The sequence below is a fragment of the Coprinopsis cinerea genome (genome assembly GCF_000182895.1).
Source record: "Coprinopsis cinerea okayama7#130 chromosome 7 map unlocalized cont3.7, whole genome shotgun sequence".
NCBI classification, from domain to species: Eukaryota; Fungi; Basidiomycota; class Agaricomycetes; order Agaricales; family Psathyrellaceae; genus Coprinopsis; species Coprinopsis cinerea.
This window is the reverse complement of record NW_003307538.1, coordinates 2542401-2559710: the sequence shown is the minus strand read 5'-3', so window position 1 is coordinate 2559710 and position 17310 is coordinate 2542401. Positions and strand designations below refer to the sequence as shown.

General features: G+C 51.7%; 5 protein-coding genes across 5 annotated transcripts; 2 read left to right on the top strand and 3 right to left on the bottom strand.

Moving 5' to 3' along the window:
* Window positions 1-449: 449 nt before the first annotated feature.
* Window positions 450-1525, bottom strand: CC1G_05892 (hypothetical protein; the record flags this gene model as incomplete). The annotated part of the gene is made up of 3 exons (XM_001831741.2): window positions 450-932; window positions 997-1055; window positions 1114-1525. The coding sequence occupies 3 exons, from the start codon at window positions 1523-1525 to the stop codon at window positions 732-734; spliced, it is 672 nt and encodes a 223-aa protein (XP_001831793.2). The 3' UTR covers window positions 450-731.
* Window positions 1526-2338: 813 nt separating this feature from the next.
* Window positions 2339-5497, bottom strand: CC1G_05891 (XPG I-region protein; the record flags this gene model as incomplete). The annotated part of the gene is made up of 9 exons (XM_001831740.2): window positions 2339-2443; window positions 2514-2900; window positions 2968-3032; window positions 3111-3298; window positions 3348-3499; window positions 3591-4508; window positions 4566-5029; window positions 5110-5219; window positions 5451-5497. 9 exons carry the CDS (start codon window positions 5495-5497, stop codon window positions 2339-2341), a joined length of 2436 nt encoding a protein of 811 aa, XP_001831792.2.
* A 2331-nt stretch (window positions 5498-7828) lies between these two features.
* On the top strand, window positions 7829-8515 carry CC1G_14906 (hypothetical protein; the record flags this gene model as incomplete). Its single annotated transcript, XM_002910883.1, has 6 exons — window positions 7829-7930; window positions 7985-8052; window positions 8135-8154; window positions 8248-8292; window positions 8419-8462; window positions 8495-8515. The coding sequence occupies 6 exons, from the start codon at window positions 7829-7831 to the stop codon at window positions 8513-8515; spliced, it is 300 nt and encodes a 99-aa protein (XP_002910929.1).
* A 4502-nt stretch (window positions 8516-13017) lies between these two features.
* Window positions 13018-13965, top strand: CC1G_05890 (hypothetical protein; the record flags this gene model as incomplete). Its single annotated transcript, XM_001831739.2, has 2 exons — window positions 13018-13330; window positions 13384-13965. The coding sequence occupies exon 2, from the start codon at window positions 13414-13416 to the stop codon at window positions 13963-13965; it is 552 nt and encodes a 183-aa protein (XP_001831791.2). The 5' UTR covers window positions 13018-13330; window positions 13384-13413.
* A 1505-nt stretch (window positions 13966-15470) lies between these two features.
* On the bottom strand, window positions 15471-17192 carry CC1G_14905 (hypothetical protein; the record flags this gene model as incomplete). The annotated part of the gene is made up of 7 exons (XM_002910882.1): window positions 15471-15488; window positions 15820-15873; window positions 15904-15999; window positions 16076-16304; window positions 16468-16596; window positions 16783-17023; window positions 17102-17192. 7 exons carry the CDS (start codon window positions 17190-17192, stop codon window positions 15471-15473), a joined length of 858 nt encoding a protein of 285 aa, XP_002910928.1.
* Between the last annotated feature and the right edge of the window lie 118 nt (window positions 17193-17310).

Sequence of the window (17310 nt, the reverse complement as noted above, 5' to 3'; positions counted from 1 at the left end):
TTCGATGGCGAAGGGAAGATAGAGAAAGAAGAGGATGAAGAGGGCAATGTGATATTGAGAAACGATGATGGATGGGTGTGTGTTAATGTACAATTGCAAGAAAAAATAATGCTTCGATGCTGGGTGCTGAGAGATGCTGCTGGTCGTCGAGGGGTCGTTTCAATGCTGAGAGAGAGAGAGATGCACGTGTTGCTGGGTGTCGATGCAAAGAGTTTGATGCTGATGAGAATAGACCAATGATCGTCATAGAGAAGGCGAGGGGTTGTGGAGTCGGTTTAAAAATAGGCAAGTCGGATGCCACTCCCGATGGATGGATTATCGATGCCCACTGGGGGATGGGAGACGATCCATGTGTTGGCGATGGAGACGATTACGATGGATGCTGATGCCGATACGATAACTTGTTGCTGTCAAGGTCGGACGTCGTCGAAGCGTGCTGCTGCTGTCGCTGTCGCTTGGGTAGGCGCGGAGTCGTAATTGAATTATACTTGTCACAGAATACTTTCTTCTTCCATCCCCCGTTCTTTCTCGCGCCAGGGGTGATGTGAGGTCAGGGCGTGCGAGCTTGGGGGGATGGGTGGCCAAGGCCGACGTTCCATAATATCCAGGGTTGCCGTCTAGGATGGAGAACAAGAACCAGATCGCGGTGATAGGATATGGGAATAAACAACTTGGATGCCTTCTTGTTGGGGTGGGGGGTGCGGCGGTAACCATCGGCAGAGCGTCGTCGTTTACTCAAACTCGTACTCCACGGCCGCTGAGCACGCCTCATTGTCAGCCTTTGCATCAAGCCCATGCTGTCGCAAACTTTGCTGGGTGTCAAAGAATGCGTCGCATGCCGGACAGGAGTGCATTCCGAGAGAAGTGACGCTCGTGCTCGTCCTGCTGTAGTTGCTGCTGTCGGACCGGGATCGTTTCGACGATTGCGAAATCTGAATAAAATAATAATAATTTAGGGAAACCGTCTATCAGCTGGTTCGAGAAGCTGCTACGCACACTATCCTCCTCATCTTGGTCCACTTCGAGTTTGCGCTTGAGCGAAGGAAGAGAAGTTTCTATAAACGGGCATCCATCTTAGCACGGGAGTCAATTGAGCGTAGAATGGAAACGTACCACTCAAGCTAGCGCCAATCTGGGCGTAAAAGTCCTCGCGCCATGCAAGGATGCGCTTCATGCGCAGAGAGTAGGTATCAGGCGACGCCACAGAGGATGATGGTCTCGAATCGTCGTCTGCCGCCATGTCGCAGTCTTCCGGTGGGAGGTCGGAGGAGCAGTACGAAGAGCAGTCCTCGTCGTCCTCGTCTTCATCGTCATCGTCATCCGAACATGCCGAAGAGGTGTATGCCGAGGATGACCAGTACGACTGCGACGACGAGGAGGCCATCGAGCTTGAGTAGGATGAGATCTTGCGTGGTGGTGGTGCGGGCTCCTCGGTGAGCTGGATTATCTGCAGGCTGTAGGGCTGCTGGACAAAGAGATGACCGGAAGAGTACTTGTCGTCGTTGGCGCCAGTGACGGGCGACATGGCGAGAGACGAGGAGACGTCGGTGAGTGAGATAGTGGCTGGGAACATGGAGGGACGGTGTTCAAAGTCGAGCATGTCGGTGATGTTGTTGGGGTGAATACGAGCAAAGGAAGAAAAAGATGGCAAGTGACATGGGTATTATATGGGTAAAAAGCCATACTAGTGGATAGCATCGCCGTTTCTCAAAGGGCCTGCGCTTGCACGAATTCCCATTGTGTAATGCAAGCGAAACAAGGAAGATCGATCCAGATTACGCCAGCTCCGATTATTTCGATCAAGATCCAATCGGCCAACCTGCCATTTTTCCCATCCCTCCCTCCCTAATTCGCTCAGCCGCTTAGCATGTGAATCAAGATCTCGGCCAGGATTCCATCTATGTCCTAATTGACGGATCCCACAAAACACAAAATCCCAGGATTTCGTCCCGTCCCTTGTGCCACACAGTCACCACAGGAGAACGAACACACAACATCTCAATTTTCTCTCAGGCAAATCAGGTTCAGGGCCACACCCATAATTGAATACAAACAACACATCCGTTATACACAAACTGCTGTACAACAAAGCACGACGACGAAACTACAACAAGAGCTTTCAGAACGTATCAAGCCAAGTAACAACCCAGATTCCCTGCACAGACATCTCCGACTACATCGAGAGTCGCACACCTGTCCGTCAAGTGTGCAAGCACAGAAGGCCTGGATGCTCCGGCTACACACACGCCCCTTAGCCCCTTCTCATGCGGGAAAAACGCAAGAACATGGGCCCAGAGGGGCGCCGTGTAAAAACACTCTTCCTCCAACACCCAAAAAATCACGGTCGCATAGGGGCCAGCCAAGCTTCAGCCGCCTCAAATTGGTCAATCAACTCGCGGAGCACAGCTCCCTCAGAGTGCAGTTGACGCATCGCCGTAAGCGCCTAAAAATAAACCATCCCCTTAGCATCTACCGCCCAAGAATCACGGGAAAAAATCGAGTGAAAAACGCACCACATCCCAGAACCTAAAGCCTCGTTCAACCTCCAGCTTGGGGTTCTTGACACCGGGGAAAGTGTCTTCGCAGATCTCCAAAGCAAGCTGCTTGGCCTCCTTCACACCCTCGGCATTCGGATCCCTCACGCGAGTCCGGTTATTGATATGGGTGAGAGCGTCGAGATACACCTTGGCCAATACGCCAAACCCGGTGTTGACTTCCGTCTGGAAGGGCAAGGAGAGCGTGATATCCAACAGATCGTCCCTCGCCCGTCGAGCATCGTTCCGAAGCAACATATTCAACGAAGTCACTTCCAGAAGCGTACGTAGCGCCCGTGTGAGCGATCGCACAAACGAATTGAAGACAAGCAGCTCCCGCGACAAGGGCGCCGACCAGGCTTGGGCCTACGAAAAACGGTTTCATCAAAATTGGGGCGGTCACGATGAGAAAAAAACTTGTGGTTTCACGCACCTTGAAGCTCAAAGGAACTATGCTCAGCACCCGCATCACGAGCAACATGGACGCCTTCTCGTCCTCTAATCCGCCATAATGAAAAACAGGCACCAGGGATGATCAGAAAGGGCGGTTTGATGCGATGACGAAACAGAACTGACCGACGCCAAAGCTGGGCCCTCCGCTGAAGGCTCGGCCCGACCACAAGTGCCCGTGCATCACACCCGCTCGAACGAGCTCCAAAAAGAGGTAGAGAGGATCTTGGAACTTGTCGTTAACACGCGCCTGCTTGATCGCGGTGTACATCGCACGTGCCAACGCGGAATGCGTATGTGTGTTGAGCAAGAACCTGATAGATCGTTAGAACACATTATCCAAGTTCAACAAAAGACACCCACCCTCTCAGTTCCAAGAATCGCCAGATGACATTGGCCACCACTTCATCCTTCTTCTCGAGTGGCGCAGAGTTCGGGTTCTTGACCTTCGTGCGTGCCGCCAATCGATCCGTAGCAGTCGCTCCCAAGCACAGCGCAAAATCAATAGTCGAAGACTGGAGTATAAAAGCGCAATGTCCGTTAGTATATCCATTCTCAGCAACATCGGCCCACACACGACACGCCGACAGGCAGATGACTACTCACGTTCTGCCTCCTAAGCTCTTCTTCAATGATGGGATAAGGGACGTTCCAGCCACCCACGCGCTCAACCAACTGCGTGGTCTGCGCCGAGTTGTGGGCGATAAATTTAGACCCTCCCCCGTGCGCGCTGGGCTGATCAAACCAGAAGAGGCCTTGCACCTTCCGATTGGCCCAGAACGACTGCGAGACGCCACTAACGAGGGCCAGCGCAGTCGCCCGCGGACCGGTCTGGCCGTCCGTAATCACCTCCTTGACGAAGCGCTTATATTCAGTGGTTTCGCCGTTATCGAGAGGGGGGTTTTCCACGATTTGTCCGCTGGTGAGCCAGATGAGAACTTGGGGTCCCAAAAGTCCGCGGGAAAGGTAGAAGAAGACTTCGTCAGGTAGACGATGGGTGAAGATTTCGTGGAGGTCGGAGGGAATGTCCGCTGCGGTGGGATGGTGGTGATGGCCAGGATGCCCATGGCCTGCTGGAGAAGGGATGGCGAGAGGAAGCGGCATAACTGTACCCTCGGAGGAAAGGATCAACGAGAACTTGATCATGGAGCGTGTACGCGCAAAGTGATCCAGGTACTGGATCGACTTGACCGCGGGATGTTCGGCGAAAGCTGATACAGCGGCGTGGCCCGTTTTGTAGTATTTGACCATGTCCACAGTGGCCTTGAGAGCTTGTTCGTGGATGGTGGGAGGGAATGGGGGCGAGTGGTCGAAGCCGACGAGAATACAGATGTCCAAGAATTGATCTTCGCTGACCGCGAGTTCTTGAAGAATGTTGCGCTTCGAAACGTATTGGAACGTCGGGTTCGCCGAGGTAAGATCGATGTGTGTGATCACTTTGTCGACCCCGGGATACAGCAGCGTATCCGTCGGCCCGTAGATAGCATGGATATACGACTTGTTATGACGTTGCAGGTAGATTAGCTATCCGCGAAATCAGTATCTTATCCTTGTGAATTGAGCGCTATACGAAAAACTCACCTGGGCCCAAGCGAGATAAGGCGCAATAATGAATTCGACATTTCTATGTCTGAAAATCCGCAGAATCATCCTCCAAAGGTCCCACTGGGCGAAACAACTCCGTCCTTCGAACAGCTTGGTGGCCTGGTCTTCTTGGCCCGATTCATACTTTGCCCACGCGTCGCGCCGATCTCTGCATGCCTCTGCAGACTCGAGATGTGGGTTGGGCTTCCATCGCTTGTTGGGAGGGAGACCGGGGAAGACGAAAACGGGTTTTATGTTGAGTCGTTCGAGGACACGTAGGTCGGCCTCGATACGGGATGAGAGCGCTAATGGGAGACCCCCTGTGGCTGCAAGCAACGGCTCGCGCGACGACGGCGAGTCGAGCAGGTGCTGGATGTAGTGTGAAGCATCGATGCCCAAACGCGAGTCTGACAATGCAGACAATGCCAGCGTTTGGACGTGCTTTTGCTGGGAGAGATGGTCTGCCAATTACATTTTTTGCGTCAGCTTTCGCGCTCGTCCGATGTCCTCATCGCACAGACTAGATTCCTGAGATACTTACTTTCCAAATGTTTGATAGGCATTTGGGAGCCAGTAAGCGGTGGACAGGGGTCGTGGACGTTGAGCAGACCGTTGACGACGTTGGCAACAGCGACAGAGCAAACAACCAGACTGTGGGATAGTTACGTAAGCTTGTCTTGGCACTCGAAAGCGCCCAAATGGACAGACGCGATTTCTCTCTCGACGCGCTTCATCAACAGCCTTTTTTCATGTGAGAAACACTTTCTGTGCATTTGCCAGGTTCAGACGTCGTGGGCTCGCCCGGCGCTGGAACCCAGCGGGAGCATGAGGAGGTGTGAGTGTTCCTCTGATAAATTCGTCCATTTCCATCAACCTGTTGACCTCTTCCAAAACAGCAGCACCGCCATGGGCGTCAACCCTGCGAGCATTCTGGTTCGTATATGGCATCTCAAACACAACGGTTCTAAGATTCCTCCGATCTTCTTATCCTCGAATGTTATGAGAAAACTGGCCTCGTGTTTGCATTCGGAAACCCTGGGATTTCTCTCTATTGGAGTCTAACGGGACATACGGCCAAGGCGAGATATGTCTATTCCAATTTCTCTCTCTGGGAAGTTCGTGTCTTTCGGATTAGGTTCTTCCGGATGACATGCAATGAGGCGCACCGTCTTACAAAGAAAACGTGCTGCTGCCACCCTTGCTTCCTTCCAAAGTCGTCTGAACAGGCCTAATCTACCCGAACTTGGGGGGCTTGCAAACACGAAGATGTGGAGAATGATTCTAACATGATGTCGTCACCCGCAAAGTAAGCACCGCTAGCCTCGTTCTTCCAGCCCTTTTTCCCCTGACGTGTGACCGCCCCCGTCATACAGCTCTTCGCAGCACCATCTAGACGAATTATCGTCGAAACTCTGGGGTATTTGTGTCGATATTCTCGGTCTCCCACCCGCAGAAGCTGGAGCGCATTGGATATTTCTATCAGGTGTAGCCAAGCGGCTCATCGATGGACGATTTCAGCGTGGTCACGGACCACCGGTGGCAACTTCTTTTTTGGCTCTTGGGAACTTCGCGCATTCATTCAACTCAACATGCACGCAGTTTTCGGTCCGGATCACTCGAACTGTATAACCCAGGCTCCGGTCTTTTCAGGCTTGACTGCATATGTATGTCGAAAGGAACGGCGCTGGAAACGGTTTCATTTGATCCTATTCGAGTCTCTGTGGGAGCGTCTTTCATCGGTTTTTGAAATTGCATTCAGGTAGAGTAAATCGCTTTACCTATCTGCGCATACCTGACAACGCTTACCTATCATCGTTGGATCAAAACCAGGGGGAGGGGTAAGTACATAGGGAATATCAGTCCGTGTGTACGACTCGTCCTGGTGAGTACCCTCGGCTCTTCGCGACTTTACCTTTCGAACTGCTGAAATTATCTTTATCCACCTATGTCACGAATCAGGTTCTCTCCACTAAGATCACTTCTATGAACCACGCACTCATTGCCACTGGGATCGCTTCTCAGAAGCTATATATGGCTCAGTCGCAGAGCATCCCCCACTTCTCGAGTAATCTAGCATCCCGACAAATAAGCGAGTGATGTTTTGGCGAGGTTATGGCTAGCGGTCGGGGCCAGGGCGTTTACCGCGACTTGGTAACGAGCAGCTTTATCGTCGCTATTTTTGTTGCCAACACTACATCTCCCTCTAGAACATTGATCCGAGGGGGAACGAGCCCGAAGCACAAGAGAACCTCAAGGTTTCGAAATCTCTCTGCTCGTTTTGATTTAGGTGTGTCTTCGGTGATATCACTCGTCCCCTTGTCCATTCCACAAGGGCGGCTGTGGACTTCGAAGCACTCTCAAGCTCTTGGGAACGTTCGCTGGGTTGGTCTTCTGTGTACTTGGGCATGGGGTATGCCCGAGGCGTTTCGCTGTCCTATTCCTGCGTCCATCTGTCTACACTGGCACTCTGGGAAACCTGTTATCTTCTCCCTCGTGGGTTTCACGAATCTCTCCCTCCTTGAAACCATATCGAGATACAGTTTGAAAACCAAAAATCTCGGTTACTCGTTCATTTACCGTCCCGCCATCTTTCGGTACTCCATTCGCCATCCATATGCTGCCCTTGAATCTCGGGACTGTCGAATCACATCTCCTCTTGACTGTTGCCGGTCTATTCACTAGTAGAAAGACGAAACAGCGATCTAACCAACACCAATACAACCATCGCCACTTATCGCGTCGGAAATGGCAACTCCCTTCACATGTTCGGTAATATCTTTAGAGCTCCTGCGACAATCTCTGAGATTTGATGTTCTTTTGATCAGGAGCATGAGGCTCGCTGCTCAATTTCTTGATCCACCAACCACGGCTTGTCCACGGTGGTCTCACATCTCCATGTCTTTTTTTCCTACGCTCTAATCTCCTACACTATACTACTCTGTTTGTTGCAACTCCACCGCCATCTCACCTCCATCTGGTTGTTGATGTGGGTCGACAGCTGGTGCTTGATTCGATCTACATGCGAGGTTGGCTACGAGCGCTGCGATTTCCATGGTGGCTGCTACTACGTCATGACCCATGAAACCCTTGTGCTCTCTCTCCTCTCTCTCTCTCTCGCTCTCTTTCGGTCGGAATAGAGCTTGTTTCAGACTTAATAAGGACTATCTGGGGTTCCCTTCTCGCCCTATATCGAGGCCGGCTTTACGAAATCCCCTTACGAGTCGGACTCGGTTGTGGACTTCTTCTTTGCCTATTACAATATGATTGTTGGGCAGTGGGAGATTCGACTACTCGACTCGTCGCGTTCTAAGGTTCAACCAATGTGCTTCTTCGCGACAGGTAAACAACAAAATCCCAGCGCTGTCAGTTAAGCTTTTTTACTTTTTTCATTCTTCCCAGCAGTGTCATTCTCACAGGGGTCCGGTAGAGGCGCAGAAATCGATGCTGCACTTGGATGGGCCTGGCAACACGCCGTCGAAATAAAGTTCGTTTGCGCAGCTCTCCCTCGCTGTCGGCAGCAGCAGCCTACTGGGACCCTATGCGGTTTGATGACGCTGCGCTGATAGTTATCTCGGTGGACAGGCTAGTGAGAACGAGCGGGACAACTTGTGGTGTTTGCTAAACTCCATAAGACGATCGTTTACTCACCGCATGTCGCGCTAGTCGCGGCGATGCTCAGCAGCTGTGGAGAAGAACGCGTTTGAGCTGCCGCTCGGGTTCAAAGGTAACGAGTCCCCAGGTAGATTGATATTCCGCTAGTATTCTGTCGAAGTAGTGTCACTGACAATGCCGGCTATCAGGGGTTGTATAGACCGGTGAACCTTGCTCGTGTTAACAGCAACCAGGGTAGTTGGACACGGTCACACTGGCAGTTATGGGGTTGCGAATATCCAGGTTCGTCGGACTCACTGTCAGGTATGTACTAGCAGCGCACTGAGGGTGACTGAATTCGCTTATCCTCCGATGAATTAGATACCCTATACGATTAATCCTTATAGACTGAAGCCGGGACTGCCTTGACATTATCACTTCACGTCGTAAGTCGCGTCCATAGAAATTGAATAATTGGTGCTTACACTCGTAGTGTGCTTCCCTCGGCCCATCCTCGTGACCCAGCGGATTCAAAAAGGTTGCGATGTCCTGGAATCCAAGGATTCCACCGCTGAACGTCAGGCAGCCATCTCAACACACCATAGATAGAAGATAAGTATCCACTTGTTCTGTCGACAAATGATACCGGCCTTGGGGTCCTGGGCAGGGGGGCAACCCGTCACACCGAACAAAATCTCCTTCCCCTGGCCTTCCTAATCTTAATCCTATCCATCCCCATGTCCCATCCCGAGATCAGCGCACCCACTTCCAACAAAAGCAGCTGTTTGTTTGCATGCTCCTTTCTCCTTTCTCTCGCAACCGACAGCCTGGTCAAATGCGGTGATACGTATCACATAAACAGGCTGTTGGTTGGACTGACGTATGATCTCTGGGATGTTGGCGAGTTTGGCATTATTCAGGTCATGCTGGGTATGGAGGGGAACGACAACGTGTGAGTGCGGGTTCGTCGTGGCCTCCTTTTATCGATCCTTGTGCCACTCGTCACTTGAAGTTACTCCAGCGAAGGTCGGGCGGCGCTGTCACAGGAATATGTACCAGAGAGCTGGCGGAAAGGGCGATAGCATGTTTTTCGGACCATGAGACTCAGTTATCGATGCGTGGGTTGCTCAATCACAATCTTGACTCGCGTTCCACCAGGGCAGGGGGGATATAGTGGGTGCGTGTTTCTTGGCTTCACAGTCTATCAGTAATAATGGGCAGCAGGGCCGTTCCTGAGCGGTTTTAGAGCTTGCGGTCACATGCGTCCCATGAGTGCTCGGGCAACAATGGGAATATGTAGGTGATATGGAGGTGAGCGGGTGCGCTTTGTACCCTTGCTGCGTGCCTGCGACTTGAAGGTGTGGGACTCGGCACCGATAGAAAGCGACGGCCACATCAGAGTTTGTCGTACCCCACGTTTTCCCATTGCTCTCATCGTCTCGGTCATTCAATTGAAATGAACTCTGATCCCTTCATCTCCAAGGTATCTCCATCGTTCAAGGCGCTCGTCTGCGGCCTACCGTCTCCGTTTGATCATATCTCAGCTCTTCAGCACCTCCTACTCAATCGGCTGGTTCTCACAGTACTGCGCCCAGTTCTCAATTCATCAGCGACGGCGCCATCTGGACGTGGGATGATATCTCATTAATGAGCAATGCTCTTATCCTTTGAAGAGACGTTACCTTGTGGACTGGACGCTCAAGCTCGCCCGTTCATTCCATGTCGTCTTTCAGTCCTACAGCACCCAACTTGGCGACTCGTGCCTGAACTCGGAACCTTCGGACAACACTCCCATGCGTGGTAAGGGAGTACAGCAGGACAGGTCTCGACAGTGCGCTTGACGCTGTCTGGACCTCTTCAGCTCGTCCACACCCAACTGCACTCCCTCGCGTACCCACGAAATTCACGTCCTGTCCTTGGGCTGAGACAAGCGATTACCCCAGATGTTCACCTCAATCACTGATTGCGCCGTCAGGGCCAGGGGGAAGAACTTTAAAGTACGTACATATGACAACATTGACAAGTGGAGGTAGCGAGGACATATCCCGTCTGTCGTTGTCAGCCTTGCAGTATTTCTTACTCTGCTCTTCTCGCGCACGGCTTGGAGCGTTGGCTTGGAGTGTGAGTGTGACTCTCGTGGCCTCGTGTGTAACCTAGGGAATGTGGCTGGGTGTTTTGCTTCCTTGTTTAGGACCCCGGCTTGATCGTTCCGTCAAGTACTGTTTTTCCTCGTCACAGACCCCGCATTTCCCCAGAGATGAAGTGCACTCACAGGTTCTGTCGCCGCCATAGATTCCAGGTCAGTTACTCAGGGACCTGGATCCTGGGTGAGCGGAAGAGAGGTGGGCGTTCGGCACAGTACTCCTCTAGACACCCCGATCTGTCTCCTCTTCAATCTGGATTGTGAACGGGGTTCAGGTGGGTACGCTTGTGTGTGATATAGACTGTCTGTTATGGGACACTGAGCATTGACGCCAAAGATAAACCTCATGCCGTAGATCCCTGGATGCCCGAGTTTGGATCGTGGAATTCAAGAGGAGTTGGGGGACATCGGAATCGAACATAGGATCCACCACAGATCCATGCAAGGATGGACTTCACTATGGCACTCCTGTAAGCTCGCCCGTCCTGAGCGCAGTATCCGTTACTAATGAACTTGTTTCCTAATACCCATGGTCCGAGACCATAATATTAATGACAGTTACCTCATGGCAAGAATATCGAAGCGTCATTCTTTCCCCAGATAAGACTTTCGTACCTGGAACGGATGTTTTCTCCCATCCAGGTAGAAATTGAATGCGCCTGTCGTGGGCTCAGTCATACAGCTTTGGAAGTTTTTCCTTCCCTGTTCTTAACTTCCATTTCCGACAATCTCAGAGGATGCCTAACCAGGCGTCTAACAGCTCCCTGGCCACCCAACGCCATTCATGGCTTCGCTTTCTCCGTATTCAGGGGAGAATTAGAAGCTATCTGAGGTGATATTCATCCGTAACTATTGCAGGGAGTCACGTTCATACCCGTTTCATATCAGTTCGTACCCACAGCACTGCTATAGTAGAGTTTAGATTGATAATAAGCCGTCACATGTCCACCAATACATGCTGTTGAACAGTCAAAAGACGTTGATTGTTTCCCATGCACTAGAAGTGTTCGAGGACGTCATAGGGAGCGGCCGTTTGTGGAAGGTCGGCTGAGATCTAGGGTACATGGTACACGGGATCAAACCGGCGTCTATCCCTAAGACACTCAATGGAAGGAGTTTGGTTGGAGTTTCAAGGGCCTAGACGAGAAGAAGAAGCGATGTATGTATTTGGGATTCTACTTTTGATGTCCATGCTTGAGATGGCCTGTAGACATGCTTAAGGATGACTAGGAATCGCTTTATCAGTCCGAGAAATAGGCGCCGGTCACACCAGGAGGTGTGAGTCGGAATGTCCGGAACGCGATGCGAGACATCCATTCTAGAGGCTTTGAGAACGACAGGGAACAGCCGAGAGCAGCTGCCAACTAAAGTGAGGACAGCCTGTATCCAAAGCTTCGGTGAAACTGAGTGACATCAGATGGGGGATAAGAGAACATCTCAGCATCGTTACGGACCATTTTCGGAATCCCATGTCGATCCACCAAAGACGTGATCTTATCATTGGTGCAAGACCGCTATCGGAGTGGATTGGCATCGAAAGTCTTTAAACACCCATTTCAAACAAACGTGCGATGTATCTCATGAGTGCGCAGGGAAATTGGTGAAGCTCGAGCGACCCCTCCGTCATTGCATATCAAAGTTGCCGTCAGCCAAAGTACCGTGGTTGAATCGAGTCCTTTCTCTCGTCAGCCTCTATACTTTAGAAGCGCAACAGCAGATGTTCCACAGCACAGGTCAGACTGGTGTGGTGTGGAAGTGCCATATGATGATCGCTGGGATGCCGAAGGACGTCGACGTAGGTTACAGCTCTTTCGAATTGCAATATTCCACGCGTGGTAGAATGCCTGGAAGGCTGGCACGTCCCTCTTCGTGCCACGGCTTGATTGCCGCACTTCACCGGGACCGCCATCAGCGACCAGCTGAATCAGCCTTGGCCATCGAGCCAGGTTCGAGTCAGGTTAGTCCTTCTATACCTAATAGCTTCGCTGAGATTCATGTACTACGCCGACCGCATCGACCTGGAAATGGCGATGGCTCTCAAAATTTTGAGGACCATCCCATCCCAAGAAGCCCTGTCATGTCGAGATATCATGTTGCAAGTTCACAGGCATTTGGAACCCCGGGACTTTCTCTCGATGCGACAGGTACGTGCATTGTAGACGGCGATTGCTACCGACACCGGGTGCACGGCTGAAACACTCAAACAGACATGCAAACTATGTTACGGCCTGTCCAAGACGAAAGTCCTGTGGATTTACGCAGTTGAGGATCTCTACGCCTGCCATGGCCTTCAAAATTGGGCTTCCTAGTTCTCCCTGGAGAAGATGACTCTAGCAGAGCTTGAACGACTGGCTCTCTCCCCCTCTCGATTTATAGCCTGGATGAAACGCGCCCACTCCAAATTCATCCCCCGACCGGAGTTACAACCATCCGGCCACCTTCGTTTGTTTCCCGTTATCCATATCGTTTTAACCGTCTCTTCATGGTACCGGGCGGGCGGTTTCTTGTAGCCTTTTCTTCCGTTGATTCCTCTGATAAACACCTGGAGCCAGTGGCCTGTTTATGGGACTTGGGCTACGGAGAGCACCATCCAATGCAAAGGTCCCCGGTGACCTACATCACGTTGCCCACGTGCTTTTGGATGACATGTATTGTCACTTCATCGCACAGTCGTGTGGTTCTTTGTGGAAATATTATACAGTCAGTCGGCCTCTACGAACTGAAGTCGGCATACTGAGCCCCATTCTTTGCAAAACAGTTCTCGCTTTGGCGATGGAATCCTCAAGCAGTGCGCCCAGGTTTACTCGGTTGATATCCACGACCCCGCCAAAGGATTTCGGTTAGAAGCGGAACTCAACCTTTACAAGTCAGGTCGCTGGTGATTCCAACCTCTGATCTCAGGAAACTACATGTATATGAAGGTCGAGACCGGCGGGGCACCCATAGCGCCAGGAAAGCGAAGAGGTAAGGTATTGGTGTGGAATTACCGTCCCGGAACTGTAGCGCGTTTGGATCCGGGAAAGATCGGGTCTGTTTCACTACCTGCTTGTATTGACCGGTACTAACGACGTTATCTTCAAGGTGTCGATTGTTCATGATTCCCTGGTGACGATGAAAGTGGACGTGCTGGCTGTAGAGATAAAAACCTTCGACATAGCACCGCTGCACAAGCGTGTCGACTTCCCGGATCTGAAAAACCTCCCCATGGCCACCATCCCGGCAAAGTCGAAAATGTTCAGATACAGGTTTGCCATGGTGGAGGACTTCACCATGATCCATTCCCCAGCCCGGGCCAGTGATTGCGAGGAGACGCTGCCAGCCGTGGTAATCATGGAGGGAGATGACACTGCTGAATCAGACGAAAGCGACTGGGGCATCCGTGCCAAAGTCAAGGTAGAAGCTCGCCCCTCCTGGGGCTTGGAACTTTATTCAGTCGGAGTGGACAAAGGGAACGAGGAAGAGGATACGGATCGTGTGGGGACATCGTCAGCGATGCGGCCGATCGGTGTAACGGCCAGTTACACGGGACGCCCCCGCTTCTATAACAGAGACCACGATAGGCTCCCCCATCAATTTGACCAGTGTGCTTCCTACACCGAGCACCACTTTTTCTTCGTTCCAAGACAGGTAATCCCAGAGTCGCCTCACAGGGTCGCGGAATAACGGCGGTTCCTATCCCAAAACGCAACACGGATTCTACCACGGAGGAGCTCTCGTGTTCCACAGTCTTCATGGATGTGGGGGAGAATTTTTCCAATTACAATGATCTTTGGAGTATCTGTCCGTTAACTGGTCGAATGGCTGTCGTGACACCCGGGCCTGCCCCCTGGTGGAACCCGGCTTACCCCAGGGATCCTGACCCAATTCTAATCCTGGACCTTTTGGATTTGCCTGTTCCAGGGCCGACGGCGTAACGTACTTTGTAGTAGTCATTGGTCCAGCGAGCTGTGACGTTGTTAATTCTTGAGAGCTCGTATGCAGTTGTCTTAGGCCGCTGTAATGTAGTGTACTTCTTGTTATTTCACTGTCGATCGTGGAGTTCTTTCTTTCTTATCTCCATGCACATTGGCCTCATCTACGAGGATCAGGTACCATAAGTGCGGGGAATACCGCCTACTTACACTTCAAAAACGCTTAATTAAACCTTTCTCTCACCCATTCATTTCTCTTTAGCTACGCGAGATGCACTCGTGGCCTTTTCACTCGAGCTTATCTCTCCTTCTATTGCTCACGACACGGCGAAATGATCTTCAGTTTTCCTTCCTGGCAAGTCTGTCTTCGATTTCTTGTTTTCCTTGGGCCTGGGAGATACGTATCACTGGTCGAAGGTAAGGTTTGGTCTTGAGGGTGGGAGCGCGAGTAAGTAAGGCTCGAACTTAAGAACAAGTAGATGCGAAGTTCGCCTCAAGGCAAAAGTCAATTTGAAGTCAATCGCCTTCGCCTTGGGCCGTGTCGTGGCCAAGATTCAGAGTCCTCCAAGGGAGGAATGTATCCCCGATTGGTAATAGTGTATACTAAATGACGAAAGGCTCGCCCTTGAGCATCAAGGCCGAGCCTGGTGTCCGGCCGCGGTTCCTCTATGCCTCAGACGAAGGGCCGGACCTCTGCTGGTAACTCGGCCGCACCGCTGGATCCCAATTTCTCTTCCTTCACAGCACTACACTGATCCACGACGCACTGCATGAACCGACCCAATTCCTTCTGACTTTGAATCCCCACGCTCGCTTCGAAGATAGGAAACGCTGAACTTACGACCTGGAGTCTGGACTTTAATGTGAAATGTGATTAGAAGCTGTCGTTTTCCAGCCCTCCCGGCCTCACATTGACTATTCTGACTATACCGACAACTAGACAACAGCCCACTACAGCTCATAAGCTCATACATCATGACGCAATCCCAATAACAAGAAAAAGGAAGCATAGAAAGAGAAGGGATAAAGAATTCGAACCCCATGGGCGTAGGACTGTGAGATAACAGCTAAAAGGAAGAGTGGAGCTTAAAAAGTCAAATGAGGGCCAGAACGTTCCAAGACGGATGACTACCTTACCTGCCTTGGTCGTTTAGGTCGTTGCTGTGAAGAAAACGCCTTAGTTGTGACAAAAAGGCGGCGGCGGCACAGCCTGAGCATCTTGATAAGACAATCTATTAAATCGAGGCGAGTATGTACTTAGGTGATATTGAGGTACTACTCATCGATAAGTTCATAATGCCGTCATGCACCGCTCATTTCACAAAGGAAAGTAGACGGGGGCTAGGTAATAATGGAGAACTGACTCGGAGAAGCCACGTCTTTTGAGTTCGCGCAGGCGCTTGGTAGTAAGCACCTGTTCAGCGAAAGTCCCGTAGGAGCGTTCTCGAGTCTCGACTGCGAGCCCCTATCCGTCCGTCCTCGCCTCTTCCATGAATTTCTCCCAATCCAAACGACACAATGACGAGGGGCCACAATTTCCAGGAACAGCAGGAAACATCCATTCCATTCCACGACGACGTAACCAGTCAGGCCTTCGACTACTCACCCACTCAAAGATGGATACACCAACCCAAGTACCAAACAAACGACCGACGGATGCCTATTCCAGACCGTCTTCCCCAGTTCGAACCTTCGAAGACCTAGTCACCAAAACTTCGCAGAGCATGTAGAGATAAGGGACTCGGAATGCGGTGCCCAGACCCCAGACCCCAGAGTTTCTCCGGTTCTAACAAAGGAAGGAGAAGTGGACGTCCATCGATGGCTGTGGTGATAAGGTCCCTTGGTTCGATGGAATCACGTACGCAGTCCCAGACGCGGAAATTTAGTTGGAAGTTGTGCTCGATTGGGAAAGTCCGACGTATTCGACAGGATTGGATACTTGGCTGCTGCCAATGGATCGCGCCGCACGCCCCCAACCTGTACGTAGACACAGACTGGTGTCCAGACATAGTGTCGGTCACACCCACGTTCGCCAAACGTCGCGTGAAGAGCGAAGTGGCGGCGGTGACGACGCGGAAAAAGGAGACTAGTCTGGATGAAGCAAGAATTAGCCCGAGTCAAGATAATGAGCAGGGTCAAGGGGACACGAACAGACAGCATCCACCAAGTCCAAGAATGACATAGGAGGAACTTAGAAAACGTGTCGATAAAGCCTGCCTGTTGACGCGAGGATCAATCGAGCCCTGGACCATACCGTATGTACGCGGTTTCACCCTGCCAACGAACGCGGCGAGCGCCTACGGTTTCAAAACCTCGCTTAGGCCACGAGCGGCAAGTGGAATCGAATATCAAATGCAGGGTCTGCTGCGGGGAGCGAGGGTGGCTTGAGGCGACGAAGCAGCAAGAAAATCGCGAATGGAACCCTGTTTGGCGATCGAGTAAAAGATTACCGCCGTCTGCGTATCAGCCCACCGGCCCAAGACCAGCGGGTCAGGGAAGAGGAGGACACGTAGTTATCCGTGGGGTCGAACGTGGCGCGTTGTGTGCGTTGGGGTAGATTGTTGCTTACGCAGGAAGGAAAGATCGTCGCCATACGGGGAGTGCCCTGTCGATTAATTGATCATCCCAATCTGCGTGATGGTTGACTGAAAAAGCAGAGGCGGATGTAATGTTGAGACGGTGTCGAATTCGGTTGGGTGAAGTTGGGCTTTGGGAAACCCCAGAGAGCGTCAGGTGAGTACTGAGGTCCGAAAAGTAACAAGGGTGAGAGTGCGGGAGCGCTCGATGCACCAGACAGTTGGAATGTCCGCCTGTGGAATCAAGAACGTAGCAACCCGCATAGGATGATTTGTACCTGGAATTCTAGTCCCGGTGTGAATTAGTACTACCCGTTGGGGTGGAGGAGTGGGCGGCGTGACCCAGAATAGATGATCCTTCCAGACGAGAGTCGGCAGGAGCATGGAAGCGAGGGAACGACATTTCGGCACATCAAGGTGTGGATGCATACATAGTGCCGTTGGCAGTTGGTTGGCGGTATGCAGGGTTCGAACTATCCAAAATTAAATGTCTTCTCCCCCGAGTGAAAGCGAATCACCTT